Source organism: Leucoraja erinacea, chromosome 1, assembly GCF_028641065.1.
Source record: "Leucoraja erinacea ecotype New England chromosome 1, Leri_hhj_1, whole genome shotgun sequence".
In the NCBI taxonomy this organism is placed as follows: Eukaryota; Metazoa; Chordata; class Chondrichthyes; order Rajiformes; family Rajidae; genus Leucoraja; species Leucoraja erinaceus.
The window spans coordinates 19,473,273-19,490,388 of record NC_073377.1 but is presented as its reverse complement, the minus strand read 5'-3'; the positions used below and the strand labels follow the sequence as shown (position 1 = coordinate 19,490,388).

The window sequence follows — 17,116 nt, the reverse complement described above, 5'->3', positions numbered from 1 at the left end:
TTAATAAAATCTTTGTTGATCTGATTTTACAATATCTGCTCCGCTTTCCCATGTTCTCCCATTAACCTTTCACCCCTTGCTTGTCAGGACTCCATCCAACTATGCTATAAAAGTCACAAACTCTGCTTTCACTCTGCTTCAAGAAAAAGAGTTCAAAAACTTACAACTCTCCGAGGGGTTACAGATTTTCACACGGGGGGGGGGGGGGGGGGGGGGTATATAGAATGAGCTGCCAGATTAGTTATTTGGGACAGTACTATAATAGCATTTAAAAGACAAATGGACAGGCTCACGGATAGGAAAGGTTTAGAGGAACATTGGGCAAATGCTGGCAAATGGGACGAGCTCTGCTGGGCATCTTGGTCGGCATGGATGTGTTGTGCCGAAGGGCTTGTTTCCGTGCTGGGTGGGTCTGACACTATGAATAGATTGCTCCTCATACCACACCTCATGTCCTGTTTTAAATATCTGGGAGGCCACATCTCTGAGGATATGACATGGTCATCACACGCCTCAGCACTGGTGAGTAAGGCAAGGCAGCGTCTTTACCACCTCAGGCAATTGAGGAAATTCAGAGTGTCTCCGAGGATCCTCCAGTGCTTCTACGCAGTGGCGGTGGAAAGCATCTGGTTCGGGAATTGCTCTGCCAAGGACAAGAAGGCTATGCAGAGAGTAGTGCGTTCGGCCAAACGCACTATGGGAACTTCACTCACCCCCCTGCAGGAACTATACAACAGGAGGTGCAACTCCAGAGCAAACAAAATCATGGGAGACCCCTTCCACCCCTGCAACGGACTGTTCCAGCCGCTATGGTCAGGCAAACGCCTCCGTTGCCATGCAGTGAGAACGGAGAGGTTGAGAAGGAGTTTCTTCCCAGAGGCAATTCGGACTGTAAACGCCTTTCTCACCAGGGACTAACTCTCCAGAACGTTTTTCCTTCTATTATTTATTATGTAAAAGAATATGTGTGTTATGATTGTGTTTATAATTTGTTTGGTTGTTTTGTTGTTTGTTTTTTGCACAAAAGTCCGCGAGCATTGCCACTTTCATTTCACTGCACATCTCGTATGTGTATGTGACAAATAAACTTGACTTGACTTGACTTGACTTGACTTGATATCTGTTCGTGCAACTGAATATTGGAGGACAGTCTGATCCTGCTTTTAACTGGCATCCACTCAAACAGACCTTCCACCATAAATAACTGGACAGTGATCAGGACTGGAGTTAGTTACCACCCCCACCACTCCAACTAATGAAATCTGCCATCAATTTGCCTTTGACATGGATAATACAGACCAACTTACCACAACACAGCTACTTAAATATTCCACAGACTCTAGCTTCCCACTTCCATTTTCCTGTTTAGCAAAGGAAGGACAACTTTTTACCACCATTAACACTTTCAACAGCACCCAGCACCACCTAAATGCTCAGGACCAAATATTCTCCTCATTTACTTTCCATCAAGATCATAAAATTGTTACATCATGGTGGGCTCGGAACTCATTGAGAAATAGGCACAAGGGTAGAAAAGTAAGGCCTCTGTGATGACAGATCACTGAGCTAAAGACAGGGAGGTCAGGGGGGGGTGTGACAACATGGCAGGGGTTGGTGCTGAGGCCAGACATGGGATCAGTGGAGGGTTGTGTGGGGGGGGGGGGGGGGGGGGGGGGGGGTGAAGTAACATTCAGGGAGGAGGGAGCCTCAGAGGAGAGTGTGGTCGGGGGGGAAGGGGGGGGGAGAATGTTGGAGATGGCGTGCAGTTGAACCGAGTGGTGTTGGCATGAGGGGTTGCAGCCTGGTGGAGGGTGACCTTGGTGTACATCAGGAAGGAGAAGAGACACTGGTTGCAAGAGGGGATCCAGCAGAGGATGAAGAAGCAGCAAAGACAGTAACACATTAGAAAGAGCGAGGCCTGGAGCTGCAGGAGCAACAGAGAAATGGTCAGAAAGTACAGTTGCATGGCAGAGAGGTGTGGTATTATGCAATAATAGAGTAAGGCTGAGCAGAGGGGCACTAGGACCCTGCCAGAAGCCAGGCTCCAGTAACCGGTTGTGTCTGGAAAAGACCCATGGACGGTGCAGCTACAAGTCAGACAACAAAAAGTGTGCTTTAAAATAGATACTGGTGCTGATGTGACCGCCATGCCAGCGGAGGTGTACCATGACATTACAGGGGGGCATGATGTGAAGTGCCTGGCAGTGTCGACACGCCCATTGTTTGGGCCAGGGGGCAATGCACTCTCTGTCCTGGGCGTAGCCAGAGAAACACTGCGCAGAGGCAACAAGACAGCCATAGAGGACATTTATGTAGTCAAAGACCTCCACACTGCACTGTTGGGAAGACCTGCCATAGAAAGGCTTCAGCTTGTGTGCAGGGTTGACGGCATCACCTTGGAATCTGTGAGACAACAATATCCGAAGCTGTGTAGCGGCTTGGGTCTTGTTCGGAGGCCATACTCAATTAAATTGAAGCCAGAGGCTGTGCCCTTCTCTCTCCACACGCCACGCAGAGTCCCTCTGCCGCTTATGGGAAAAGTGAAGGAGGAGATAGACCGTATGGAGAAGATGGGCGTAATCACCAAGATTGAGGAGCCGACTGATTGGTGTGCTGGGATGGTGGTGGTGCCGAAAAAAACAGGTGATGTTCGCATTTGTGTGGACTTCACAATGATGAATGGATCAGTATGCAGAGAAAAGTTTATCCTACCTTCTGTCGAGCACACTCTGGGCATGCTAGCTGGGGCAACAGTATTCAGCAAATTAGATGCCAACATGGGCTTTTGGCAAGTACCATTGACAAAAGAGTCTGCCAAATACACCACCTTCATCACGCCTTTTGGGCGCTACTATTTTAACCGTCTACCCTTTGGCATAGCATCAGCCCCCGAGCACTTTCAAAGGATGATGATGACAGAAGTGACCGGTGGCCTGGAGGGGGTACTGTGTCATATGGATGACATCCTGGTCTGGGGACAGACGCAGGAGGAGCATGATGTGCGGCTACATGCGGTGCTAGAGAAGGCACAAAAGGCCGGCATTACGCTCAACATGGACAAATGTGAGCTCACACGCCACACAGTCAGATTCCTGGGTCATGTCATTTCAGCAGATGGAGTGAAGCCAGATCCAGAGAAGACGAGAGCAGTACAAGAGTTGGATGCACCCAAAAATGTCAGCGAACTCAGGAGTTTTCTGGGCATGGTCAATCAGCTGGGCCGCTTCTTGCCAAACCTGGCTGAAAAAGACAAAGTGCTACGAGACCTGCTGTCCAAGAAGAACCACTGGTACTGGGGGACAGAGCAGCAGGCCGCCTTTGATCAGTTAAAAACAGAGCTGTCATCCACACCAGTGCTCACATTATATAACCCAAACAGTGCTCTAAAGATCTCTGCTGATGCCTCTTCCTTTGGCCTGGGGGCAGTCCTGCTGCAGAAGAGCGATGCCATGTGGTCACCTGTGGCATATGCGTCCAGGGCAATGACACCAACAGAGCAGCGCTATGCTCAAGTAGAAAAGGAGGCATTGGCTGCGACGTGGGCATGTGAAAGGTTCAGCTGTTTCATCCTGGGAAGACCATTCGAGCTGGAAACTGACCACAAGCCGTTGGTGAGTCTGCTGGGAGGGAAAGCTTTGGATGACCTCCCACCAAGAATCCAAAGATTTAGGATGAGACTCATGAGGTACAGCTATACAGTAGATCATGTCCCTGGCAAAAGCCTGTGGACAGCCGACACCTTATCTCGTGCTCCTCTGAGAGCTGCAAGAACACACACAGACACAAGCCTACTAGAGGACACCAACATCTATGTAGACTCTGTCATCAGCAACATTCCTGTCAGTGGAGATTATCTGAGCAGCCTACGGGAGCACCTACAGGCAGACAGCACATGCTCTGCACTGATGGAGTACTGCACAGACGGCTGGCCCGACAAAAGCCAACTGCAGGGAGTGCTGAGACATTACTGGGCTGATAGAGCAGTGCTGACTGTGCACGATGGGCTGCTGCTGCGGGGCACGAGGCTCGTCATCCCATCAGCCTTACAAGGTGATGTGCTGCAGAGACTACACGAAGGACACCTGGGGGTGACAAAGTGCAGGGGCCGGGCCAAACAGACGGTATGGTGGCCAGGACTCAGCAGCCAGCTGAATGACATGGTGCTGAAATGTAGAACATGCATCCAAGAGCGAAGGAACGTCAAAGAGCCGCTGATGCCATCGGAGATGCCAGACAGGCCTTGGCAAACCTTGGGAGCTGACCTATTCACGCTGAAAAACAAGACTTATCTGCTAGTCGTAGATTATTTCTCAAGATATGTGGAAGTTGCGCTGCTATCACCGACAAGGTCCACAGATGTGGTGGTGCACCTGAAATCCATATTTGCTCGTCATGGAATTTGTGAATTTCTTAAAAGTGACAATGGGCCCCAATTCTCAGGTAGCCACTTTAAATCCTTTGCAGCAGAGTATGGCTTTATGCACATCACGAGCAGCCCCAGGTTTCCTCAGAGCAATGGGGAGGCGGAACGCGCTGTACAAACCGTGAAAAACTTGCTAACAAAGGCGTCAGACCCATATCTTGCATTGCTGGCCTACAGAGCAACCCCTCTACGGAACGGCTATAGCCCGGCCGAGCTGTTGATGGGGCGCCGCCTCCGCACTACAGTTCCTGCCCTTCCAACCCTGCTGAATCCAGTTTTGCCTGCCTACAACGCGCTGGGGGCCAAAGAAAGGGAGAAGAGGTGGAACGACGCAAGATCCTTTGACAAGAGGCACGGAGCGAGAAATCTGGAGCCACTAATACCTGGGGAGGATGTGTGGATCACCGATGCACGAGTCCAGGGCAAAGTGCTATCTACACACAATGCACCTCGCTCTTATATCGTCCAGGTGCCTCAGGGCACACTGAGGAGGAAACTTGGTGCCGCTGCAGACCAAACAGTGAGGTAGTCGACGCGGATGAGCCACCGGTGGGAGAAGAGCCAGCTCCACCAGAGCCAGCTCCACCAGACCCAGCTCCACCAGTGACAGCATCACCCAGCGGAGAGGGCCCCACCACAGAGACTGTGCGGACTAGGTGTGGGAGAGAGGTTAGAAAGCCGCAGAGACTTGATTTGTGATTTATTGATCTGTTTTCTACAATAAAGAACAAGAGAGAGTGAAATGTGATGTGAAAATGTTCTGTAAACCTGTTACATTTACCTGAAACCTGAAAGAATAGTTCACAGTATGGTAACGTGTAAGTTATTTTATTTCTATTTTGCATGCTTAGATCAGGGACAGGTCTTCCAGCAAAAGGGCAGAATAAACCCCTTAAGACCTGCAGAGACAAAGGTAGTCCACCCTTTGTTCTCAAAGAAAGGGAGATGTGGTATTATGCAATAATAGAGTAAGGCTGAGCAGAGGGGCACTAGGACCCTGCCAGAAGCCAGGCTCCAGTAACCGGTTGTGTCTGGAAAACCCAGGGTGTCGGCAGTGGGAGAGAGAGGCCTGGGCTTACACGAGGCTGTTGCAGTGGCTGCTGTTATTGTACAGATTAAAGGTATACTCTGTTTACGTCGTGGTACGAGCCTTATTACAAGCATAACTCGACAAGAGGGGGTGAAGCTTTTGCGAGCAACTTAGGGGCACCACATCTGAGGAAGGGTATGTTGGCTCTGGAGAGGGTCCAGAGGAGGTTGACAAGAATGATCTCAGGAATTAGCAGGTTAACCTATGATGGGCGTTTGTCGGCACTGCGCCTGCACTCACTGGAGTGTAGAAGAATGAGGGGGAACCTCATTGAGACATACGGAATAGGGAAAGGCTTGAATAGAGTGGATGTGGAGAGAATGTTTCCACCAGTAGGAGAATCTTGGACTATGTTTTTTCAGGAAGGAGATGAGGAGGAATTTCTTTAGTCAGAGGGTGGTGAACCTGTGGAATTCTTTGCCGCAGAAGTCTATAGAGCAGTGGTTCCTAACCTTTTATTGGCCATGCCCCACCTAATCACCTCTAAAGTCCTGATGCCCCCCCCCCCTCCCCATGTGGTGATATATAATTCTTATCATTTGAAAAGTGAACTCCGTTTCAGCTGAAGAAGCTTAAAACGCCAATACCTTGGTTGTAATAGCCCCCCTTAAAAATCAAATTGCCCCCCTGTGGGGCGTACGCCCCACGTTGGGAACCACTGATATAGAGGCAAAGTCAGTGGATATTTGTAAGGCTGCGATAGATTCTTAATTAGTACGGGAGGTGTCAGGTTATGGGGAGAAGGCAGGAGAATGGGGTTAGAAGATAAATCAGCCTTGATCGAATGGCAAAGTAGACGATGGGCCGAATGGCCTAATTCTATTCCTATTCATGACTTAATGAGCTGAGGGCATGGGGGGAAAACTGAAGCCATGAATGGAATGTAGATTCTTTATAACATGGCTGGGGCCAAAGTGGGAGGCCTGGAAACAGTGAAATACATGGCGGTGAAGGCCAGTGCTGGGGACGACATGTGGCTATGTGTTGCCTGTGTTGTGCGCATGTATTTTGTGTACGGTTGTGTAAATGCATATCTTCAGATTAACAGTATCTTTGCAAAGAAACTCAATTAATATCATTGGCATTATGCCAGAATTAAGCAGCTATTAATATCTGAAGCCAGAAAAACGCCACAAAATCATAAATAATATATTACTAGCCTGAGGAAAAGTGTAAGCAGAATGTTTTTTCAAATCAGAATGAATTGATTGAAAGCGTGGATCCGACAGAAAATAAAGAAAGGAAAAGACCATGACACATTAGGACATTCTTTAAAATAAAATGCGTTTAATTGGCGACATTCACTCTCACCAGTTGTTTTGCCGTTTCGTATTCAGAATCCAACAAGAGCCATATTCTTTGTGTACAAGGTATGATCAAAAGAAATGTGGAACGGAAAGAAGACAAGATAAACCACAAAGCAATGATAAGTAGTGTTAAACATCTGTTTTAATAGTGTGTTTAGCTAGGAAAATGCAGAATTAATCTTGATGTCAATGCAGTGTGCACCCTGTGGGGAAAGTTTATGTTTAGTTTACAGATACAACACGGAGACAGGCCCTTTGGCCCACTAAGTCCATGCCGACCATTGATCACCCGTTCACACTAGTTCTATTATCACACTTTCCCGTCACATTATGAGCAATTTATAGAGGCCAATTAAACTACAAATTCATGCGTTTTGGGGATGTGGGAGGAAACCGGAGCACCCGGAGTAGATGTCGAAGTCTGTATGTTCTCCTGCCAAAGGGAGAAAATGCAAACTCCACACAGACAGCACCCAAGGTCAGGATTGAACCGAGGTTTCTGGCGCTATGAAGCAGCAGCTCTGCCAGCTGCACCACTGTGTCGCTCTGGGGGAAAGGGATGTGTAGAATCCTTATTTGAATGAACTCAGGTTTTTTTAAATAATCAAAAGCTGCTGAGACAGTATTTGTTCAGTAGAAAGTGAAATTTATGGAAGCTGCTTTACTGACAGAACAGATATAGGATTTCCAATTGAAATGGTGAAATAAGGCCCTCTTGTGGTTGTGCAGATCACATATCATCCTCTTGGATATCCTGTTTCCATTGGAATGTTAGTTTAATCTTATTGATTGAGCACGACTGTCAATAGTTATGAAATGCACAAAACAATTGACAATGCCAATACTGCACTGAGTGTTGTTGAAGCAGTCATTGGTTTCAGTTTGAAATTAATACTGTCAAAATTTGACAACCCAATACATCCCCAATGGATAACTACACATCCATAACTCTGTTTGTTCCATTCTTTCTATTAAGCAAATTATATATTTGCCTTGGTATCAGAAAAAGCAAAAATGTGTTATTGATAATAAATAATAAATGAGGACCAATACTAGTAAACGCTAAATAGCCCAAAGTTGTAGAAATACAAACTCCTGGTCTCAAGGGTTACTCAGCTTGCACAAGTTACACACAGAGTCATGGAGTCATAGGGTCATACAGCATGGAAACAGGCCCATCAGCCCAACTTTCCCACACCATTCAACATGTTCCCCAGAAAATTGAGGGGGGATCTTATAGAAACGTACAAAATTCTTAAGGGGTTGGACAGGCTAGATGCAGGAAGATTGTTCCCGATGTTGGGGAAGTCCTGAACAAGGGGTCACAGTTTAAGGATAAGGGGGAAATCTTTTAGGACCGAGATGAGAAAAACATTTTTCACACAGAGAGTGGTGAATCTTTGGAATTCTCTGCCACAGAAGGTAGTTGAGGCCAGTTCATCGGCTATATTTAAGAGGGAGTTAGATGTGGCCCTTGTGGCTAAAGGTATCAGGGGGTATGGAGAGAAGGCAGGTACAGGATACTGAGTTGGATGATCAGCCATGATCATATTGAATGGCGGTGCAGGCTCGAAGGGCCAAATGGCCTACTCCTGCACCTATTTTCTATGTTTCTATGTTTCTATGTTCCATCTACACTGCATTTGGCCCATATTCCTCTGAACCTATCCTATCCATGTACCTCTCTAAATGTTTGTTAAACGTTGTGATAGTACCTGCGAGAGGATAGATGGGCCCTACTGTATTGCTCTCTGTACACGTGAGAATGACAAAGTGAAGATATTACATGGAAATACTTCCATCACCAGTAAACATCCAAGTTACTCATCCTGGTAGTATAGGTGTAGTTTTAGATTTATTATAATCATGTGTACCAATGGTGAAAAGTATTTGTTTGCATGCTGCTCAGTCAAATCAGATAATACTCTGCATGAATACAATCAAGCCAACCACAAGTGCTAGATATAGAGTGAAGAGAATGATACTAGAGAGATGAATCTAGTTCTCAGCATTGTAGCCAAACACTTCCCGAGCGAATGTCCAACATCCGCAACCATTGTGCCAGTGCCCATACAATCAGCTTCAGGGAGTCTCAACGACTTCCGCCCAGTGGCACTCACCCCTGTCATCGCAAAGTGCTTTGAGCGGCTGATCTTGGCTCACCTCAAAGCCAGCCTCCCTCCCACACTGGACCCCCATCAGTTTGCCTACCGGACCAACAGGTCTACAGAGGACTCCATATTGGCGGCCCTACACTCTGCCCTGACCCACCTGGACAGCAATAACACCTACATCAGGTTGCTGTTCATTGATTTCAGCTCCGCCTTTAACACTGTCATCCCCACTGGCTTGATCACCAAACTCAGCGGACTTGGCATCACCATCTCCCTCTGCAACTGGACACTGGATTTCCTCACCAACAGACCACAGTCTGTTAGGGTCAACAACCTCACCTCCTCCACTATAACACTGAACACCGGCGTGCCACAGGGCTGTGTGCTCAGCCCTCTCCTCTACTACCTCTTCACCCATGACTGCGTCCCTAAGAATGTCTCCAACGCCATCATTAAATCTGCCGACGACACCACGGTGGTAGGACTGATCAGTGACAATGACGAGTCAGCCTACAGGGAGGAGGTCCAGCACCTGACAGCCTGGTGTGCCAACAATAACCTCATCCTCAACTCCAAGAAGACGAAGGAAATCATCGTAGACTTCAGGAAGAACAGAGGGGGCAGACTTACCCCCGTCCACATAAACGGGACTGAGGTGGAGCGCGTCTCCAACTACAAATTCCTCGGGGTATACATCTCGGAAGATCTGTCCTGTTCCCTCAATACCGCCAAACTGATCAAAAAGGTGCAGCAGCGCCTTTACTTTCCTAAGGAGGCTCAAGAAAGCTCACCTGTCCCCCTAGATCCTGACCAACTTTTACCACTGTACCATCGAAAGCATCCTGACCACCTGCTTCACGGTATGGTACAGCAGTTGCACCGTAGTGGACAGGAAGGCACTACAACGGGTGGTGAAAACCGCTCAGCACATCATCGGTACCCCGCTCCCTGCCATGGATGCCCTCCACCAAAAATGGTGTCTGAGACGGGCCAGGAAGATCATCAAGGACCCCTCTCACACTAACCATGGACTGTTTGCCCTCCTCCCATCAGGGAGGCGGTACAGGAGCCTCAGGTCTCGAACTAGCAGTTTGAGGAACAGCTTTTTCAACAACACTCTTACATTGCTGAACTCGGAGTCCCGTCGCTAGATATCTTTGGTCTCTCCATCCACATTGTTAACCAGTACTCTTCTTACTCTAATGTATGCTTGTTCTGGTTTTTTTAATTTATTCCTATCTTGCACTATGACTATGACCAGACGCTAAACTGCATTTCGTTGTACCTATACTTGTATCTGTGCAATGACAATAAAGTTGAATTGAATTGATGTTACTTAATGGAAGGACTGGCAACCTAAATTAGAATCTGATCATTCCTTTGTGTGTCACTGGATCAAGATATTGTTGCTTCACACCTAGCGACAACATCTATCTCTTTTCCCCAAATGGACAAGCTTTTCCCTTTGAGAATACGGAAGATTCAAACAAGAGGACATGACTTCAGAATTAAGGGACAGAAGTTTAGGGGTAACATGAGGGGGAACTTCTTTACTCAGAGAGTGGTGGCGGTGTGGAATGAGCTTCCAGTGGAAGTGGTGGCGGCAGGTTCGTTGGTATCATTTAAAAATAAATTGGATAGGCATATGGATGAGAAGAGAATGGAGGGTTATGGTATGAGTGCAGGCAGGTGGGACTAAGGGAAAAAAGTTGTTCGGCACGGACTTGTAGGGCCGAGATGGCCTGTTTCCGTGCTGTAATTGTTATATGGTATATGGTTATATGGATCACAACTGCTACCGACCACCTCTTGAACAGAAGCTGGGGATTAGCAATAAATCCAATCGCTGCCAAAGAAACATGTGTGTTGAGGATTAAAAAATGCCTTTGTTAAGAATAGGGGAAAATGTAGGGAAATCGGTGTGACCACCAATGCTTGCTTCATGCAATTATTAATTTAGCTCCAAGATTAAGCTGTACAGTGCAAATTAATTGTCAGGGGATGTCCTGATATGCACCACAGTGTCTACTAGGTTAGTGAGCAACATCTAGTGGCAGAAAGAAGGTTCTTCACTCTATTCCACTCAACATTTCAGCAGAATGATGATGTGGATGTGTACTTTTCAAATGCTCCATCAGGTCAAACTGTTCACAATTAAAGAATCAGATATTTTCATCCAGAGATTATCATGAACCATTTCAGTCCTTGTGTTCAGCTTCACCAGAGCAAAATCCACAATGTATTTAGTTGTTTCCTTTCAAATTCTAAAGGAGATAAAGATGAAACCTTTTTTACCAATGTTGTGCTGGCACACAGTGTCTTTTTGCGAGAAAACAAGACCTGCTGTTGAAAATGAATCACAGAGCTACCAGCGGTGGCAATGATCAGACTGGGTGACTGTGACGTCATTGGCGGATGTTATCAGACGGGGTCAGTCTGTGACATCAGTAATGGGAGTTATCAAACAGAGTATCTCTCTGACATCAACGCGATGCTATGGAAAGGGAGTTGCAATGATGTCAGAAGTATAATATTAATCAACGGATCTACAACACAAGATGTTGTTCAGGAACAACTTCTTCCCAACAACCATCACACCCTAAACTCCAACTAAATCCCAAACTACAAACTACCTTGATTGCACTATTGGCATTGTTTTTATCTTTGCACTACATTGTTACTTTTGTTTTTATAATTTGAATTTTGTTTTCTAATTTGTGATGCTATCAATTAAATGCTATGTTCACATTTCTGTTGTGCATTGCAAGCGGGAATTTAATTGTCCTGACTATGAAATACTCTTGTCTCTTGATTCTTGCATCAATCTGTGTAGAGGTTGGTGTCATACACGGCTGTCCCACTTCCTCAACAATTTTCCAAATCTCTCTTGCACAATGTTGCACACCAACTACAAAATATTTATTATGGGAGGAGAGGTAATCTTCAGTTCTAATGGGAGACTTTTCAGTCTATGGAGATTGCACCTCAGTAACAAGTTTGGCCAAATCTTAGTAATTGTCCTGCTGTATACAAATGATACTGCTTTTGCATAGGGTCAGAGATTGAGTTCATAGCCATTGCCAATTGTTTTATTGAAGCACACAAGAGGATGGCCCTTACACCCAACATCCACAAGACAAAGTCTTCTAACAATCTCTCCCAGTACACCACACAGCCCGCCAACTAGGAAGATTTGCGAGGAGACCCGAGAAACATGGGCCACTTCCCATCTCTCAGCAGACACACACTCTGCACCACCTTCAGAGCATCAGAGCAATCTTTGGTTGATTTTGTCAAAAGGTATCTGAAGTTCAAGACTTCATACCCAGCATAAAACTCACTGTTGCTGCAATGTTCCCAGCTTCTTATAAGCCCCCAAACACCTGGAACAGCTACATAAAGCACCTCAAGGGAGTGCAAAAATAGCACCAATGTTGATCTCTGCAAAATCCTCCACGTTCTCTGACGTATAAGAAAACCAGCGTAAGTGACCTCTCCCAGGTCAACATCTCCCTTTTCCAGAGCCTACTTACACTTGGCTACATTGGGAAGGCCACCTCGTTTACATGCATGACTCCAAACTCCCCCAAAACAGACAGCTCTCTCATGGGAAGTGAGAAACAAGCAGACAAAAGAAAAGATTTGCGAAAGGCCACATAGTGCTAGAGTAACTCAGCAGGTCGGGCAGCAGTGTCGCTGGAGAACGTGTAGATAATGCTTTGGGACAGAACCCATCTTTAAACGCAAGATTCAAGAATAGATCTACACCCTCCTTGAAGACATGCAACATTCCCACGTACTCCTGGGAACCTCTGGCCCAATACCTCACAAGAAGCATTCGTGGTGGTTTTGAGAATACTGAGGCCATGCAATGGGAGCAAATAGATGCCCTGCTGTTCCATATAACATATAACCATATGACAATTACAGCACGGAAACAGGCCATCTCGGCCCTACAAGTCCGTGCCGAACAACTTTGTTTTCCCTTAGTCCCACCTGCCTGCACTCATACCATAACCCTCCATTCCCTTCTCATCCATATGCCTATCCAATTTATTTTTAAATGATACCAACGAACCTGCCTCCACCACTTCCACTGAAGGTGGAAGTGTTCACAGCAAAGACACGAGAGCACCTCGCGTGTGAAACACCTACCGTCATCATGCTTGGCTGCCACCATGATCTTATTCACCATATCAAGAACCTACAACCCCCCCCCCCCCCCAAAAAAAAACAAAAACAAGTAGGGAATTGTCAGACAAGGAGTCTCTGTGGCTTCAGCAACGGGAGTTATCAAACGTTGCTCTGAGATCAACAGTGGCTGTTATAGAAACATAGAAAAATAGGCGCGGGAGTAGGCCATTCGGCCTTCGAGCCAGCACCGCCATTCAATATGATCATGGCTGATCATCCAACTCAGTATCCTGTACCTGCATTCTCTCCATACCCCCCTGGTACCTTTAGCCACAAGGGCCACATCTAACTCCCTCTTAAATATAGCCAATGAGCCTCAACTACCCTCTGTGGCAGAGAATTCCAGAGCTAGAATCTAGATCTAAAATCAGTACCCCGTTCCTGCTGTGTCCCATATCCCTTGGTTCCTTTAGCCCTAAAAGCTAAATCTAACTTATCTTTGGTGAAATTGCTGTGGTGTGAGCAGCTGGAATTAAGAGACCAGGGATGGTTGTGATACCGGCAAGAGTTATCTGGCGGGTATCGCTCTAATACCAGCAGAAAGAGTTACCAGGCAGGCAAGGCAAAATGATATCAGCAGAAGCAGTTATTGGACACATCCCCTAGAGTTAATATGATTTTGTATACATCTCACGAAATGAATGAATCAAGCTTTAGGCTGTGGTTTGATATCACCAACAATATTTTTTTCCTCCCCCTGGTAATTCCAAATAAATAATATGTTATATAAACTCTCGGTTGGCGTTTCTCTCTTATGCGTTTAGTTAGACTTGTGATGCTTAAATAATTTTAACATAATTCATTGTAGACGACATATGGCAAGGTTCGCAGGCGTGGAACTGAGTGTATAGACTCCATGCACACCTACCCGCTTGTGTGTATATTGAATGTTAGTCCGAAATCTCAGAACAAATGTGGCAAGGAGCTAACACATGGTGCATAGATCCAAACCAGTTGCTATTCACGGGCTTCATAAAACATTTACAAATCTAACCGTTAAGTATCGGTAGTGACAGCGAGCCAGTGATTTATACTGCACCAGACTCATTTATAATGATACTTCCAACCAGCCGCCCCCCGCCCCCAAGCTGTGCACATCACACCCAGTCTGGTGGGGGTTTTAAATGCTTTGTTACAACCAGGGTCGCGCTCTCTCTTTCGCTAATGCCGAGTACAACTGTTAAATCCGCTCAGATGGCGCTCCGGCCGGGAGGTGCCAGGGAATGAAAGGAGACTGAATCTCTCCCCCCCCCCCTCTCTCCGATCCCCATAGGCATCGAGTTCACTGAAGTGCGTCTGTCCTCTTTGGCTGTGTTGCGAGTTTACCATCATCTTCTTCCTCTGTGCATGGCTCTTCTTTTTCCCCAACAGTCGCTGACACCCCCCCCCCCCCCTACCCCCCCCTACAACCAACTCGCCAGCACAGCCTGAGGCTCCCTGCCCAGGGTCATTTGTTTCCCTCTTTCTGTCCATCCCCTCCCCAACTAACCCAGAGCGAATCTCGCTCACTGCCCATCGCAATATTCACAGCGGCCGTCACCACAGCCTGCTGAATCAACCTCTTTATTTGACTCAAAGCTGCTATTCCACACGATCAAAGTATTGGAGGAAAAAAAATCCACACGGATGTGTGTTTGCAACAAACCGGCGCTGCATCAGCTCAACAACAGCAACACGCTAAGATTCTGCTATTTCGGATGAGACTCGGTGTGAAGGGAAACGACTGACTGTGGATTTGAAGCATGCATGTCCCCAGCCGCCACAGATTTGGTTGTAGAGAGGACAAGAGCGCGCTCGCCATAGCGAGCAGGTTTAGCGGCATCGCTAATTTCAGCTGAATATCTCGTCAATTTCATCTCTGTCCGTCCCTGCCTCTGTAAAGTGTTGGCGGTGCAAGGCAAACAGTATCGGTAGTACTGCCAGACACCAATTTCCCCCCGCAGTGCAATCCCCAGCAAACAATCCCCGCGAATTTCAACCCGTCCCGTGTTAAAGTGAAATCGCATAAAAATATGCTCGTCGCCTGGAAATGATTAGCAGTGTGTCTATACATATACATATATATAATACATATATCCAGAAAGAAAAATGCACCTCGCAAATCGCGATTTTTATTTGCTATTGAATTGACTTTTGCTATTGAATACACTTTTCCCACAGTTTCTCCTCCCCCACCCTCCTAAAAAAAGTGCCCCGAATGAACAGAAAAGCAGCGGTGATTGGAAGATAGATCACTGTGGATTTTTAGTACAAGCAGATATTAGCAGGAATATTAGGAGTCGGAGACTATATCTATATTTTCGTTTCAATTAGAATCGTGAGAGTGCTAACTATCGGTAATTAAGGAAGAGGGGAGGGGGGGAGAGAGAGAGATAGGTTTACTAATAATTGGGATTGAAGAGGAAGACTAAAGTATTGCGCCATGTCAACAAATATTCGCTCAGTGCGTTTTCTGAATCGGTGTGACATTGCTGAACCCTGCATCAAAAGAAAGCTCTTCGGGCTTATGCTGTGGATATTTTCCACAAGGAAACTCATCCCTGGCTGAAAAAACATATACAAACAAGAGGGGGACGAGCCCGGAGTTGAACAGGGGAGCAAATGACACAGTGAGCGGGTGAAAGTCACAAACAGTAACCAAATATTACACACCAAATACCATTAACCCATTCTTGTCAGCTAGATCTTTAAAAGGTAAACTGGACAGGACAATGGGAGAGAGACTTACCAGAGGCTTGGGATTCTCGGCCGATTAAATTCTGCCACCACAATAGGAAAACTAGTTTTCGCAGCATTAATCCAACAATCGCCATAATTGACCAAAACCTCGGAATCTGTTAACGTCCAGAACAATCCGCGTGCTTCTCCCCGCTCTGGTTGATCTTTTCACAGCACTCGTTGTGGATGGGAAGTTGAATCTTTTTAAAAATCATCGAATCTTTAAAAAAAATAATCAGAAACTCGAAAGAGAGAACGCTGGCAGAAGAGAGAGAGAGAGAGCTTTCTTTACAACTATCGGAGCAAATCAGCTATCCGGAGTGTTTTATATCCTGGTCCATTGCTCAGATGGTGGGGGAGATAGAGGTTTGACGAAAGGGAGGGAGACAGTCCCTTCTCTCACTTGTTACTGAGCTGTGGCCAGTGAGGTGGATTGGGAGCTCCCGTGTGCGTGTGTGTGTGTGTGTTTGAATCCATTGATCCAGTGGAGGTGTAGTAAGCAGAGTTAAAATCCAGGAGCCGGGATCATCTCTGGAATGGAGTGAATGAATGAAAAGCTGTCAATCAGTGGGAGGCGGGAGGTTTTCCATCATCCAGCGAACATGTTCTGGTTGCGGCGGCGGCGGCGGCGTGAACCACAAATTCTGAATTGTTGCTGTTACAGGGAACATTTACAGGGTAAATACAGGGAACATTTAAATAAGTCTCTCCCCTAATCAACTAGCGCATTGTTGAATTTCTTTGGTATTGTCTTATTATTGTCAAGTATATGGAGATACAATGGGGGGGCTGTCTAGCGCGCTACCCACGGCAAATCATTCAATGCAAGAGGACATCGGGCAGTACAGAAGAGAAAATAAGCACAGTGCAGAATACATTGTTCAGAGAAAATGCAGATGCAGATACAAATAGCTGTAAAATGGTGAATTCCTCCCTAGCATATGAGGGGCATTGGAAGCTATAATAACAGCAAGCATGAAGTTGTTCTTGAATCTGGTGGTACGTTTTCAAGCTTTTTTATCTTGAGCCCGGCTGGAGAAGAGATATTGACTGTTTGTATGAGTGGTCCTTGATTATGAAATAACAGGGACCTGCGGACGCTGGTTTACCTAAGAAAGACTCAAAATGCTGGAGTAACTCAAAAGGTCAGACGGCACCTCTGGAGAACATGGATAGGTGACGTTTCAGGTCGAGACGCTTGCTCAGCCTGGTCATTGATTCTGCTAGCTGTATTCCATTCCTGAGGCAGGAGAAGTGTTGATGGAGTTGA

General features: G+C 46.4%; 1 protein-coding gene across 1 annotated transcript in view; it reads right to left on the bottom strand.

Annotated features, from left to right (window-relative positions):
• dcc (DCC netrin 1 receptor) overlaps positions 1 to 16,351 on the bottom strand; it is a 1,174,821-nt gene extending 1,158,470 nt beyond the window's left edge. The window contains 1 exon segment of the mRNA XM_055661435.1: positions 15,857 to 16,351. Coding sequence (XP_055517410.1) covers positions 15,857 to 15,941 — 85 coding nt within the window. The 5' untranslated portion in view covers positions 15,942 to 16,351.
• Between the last annotated feature and the right edge of the window lie 765 nt (positions 16,352 to 17,116).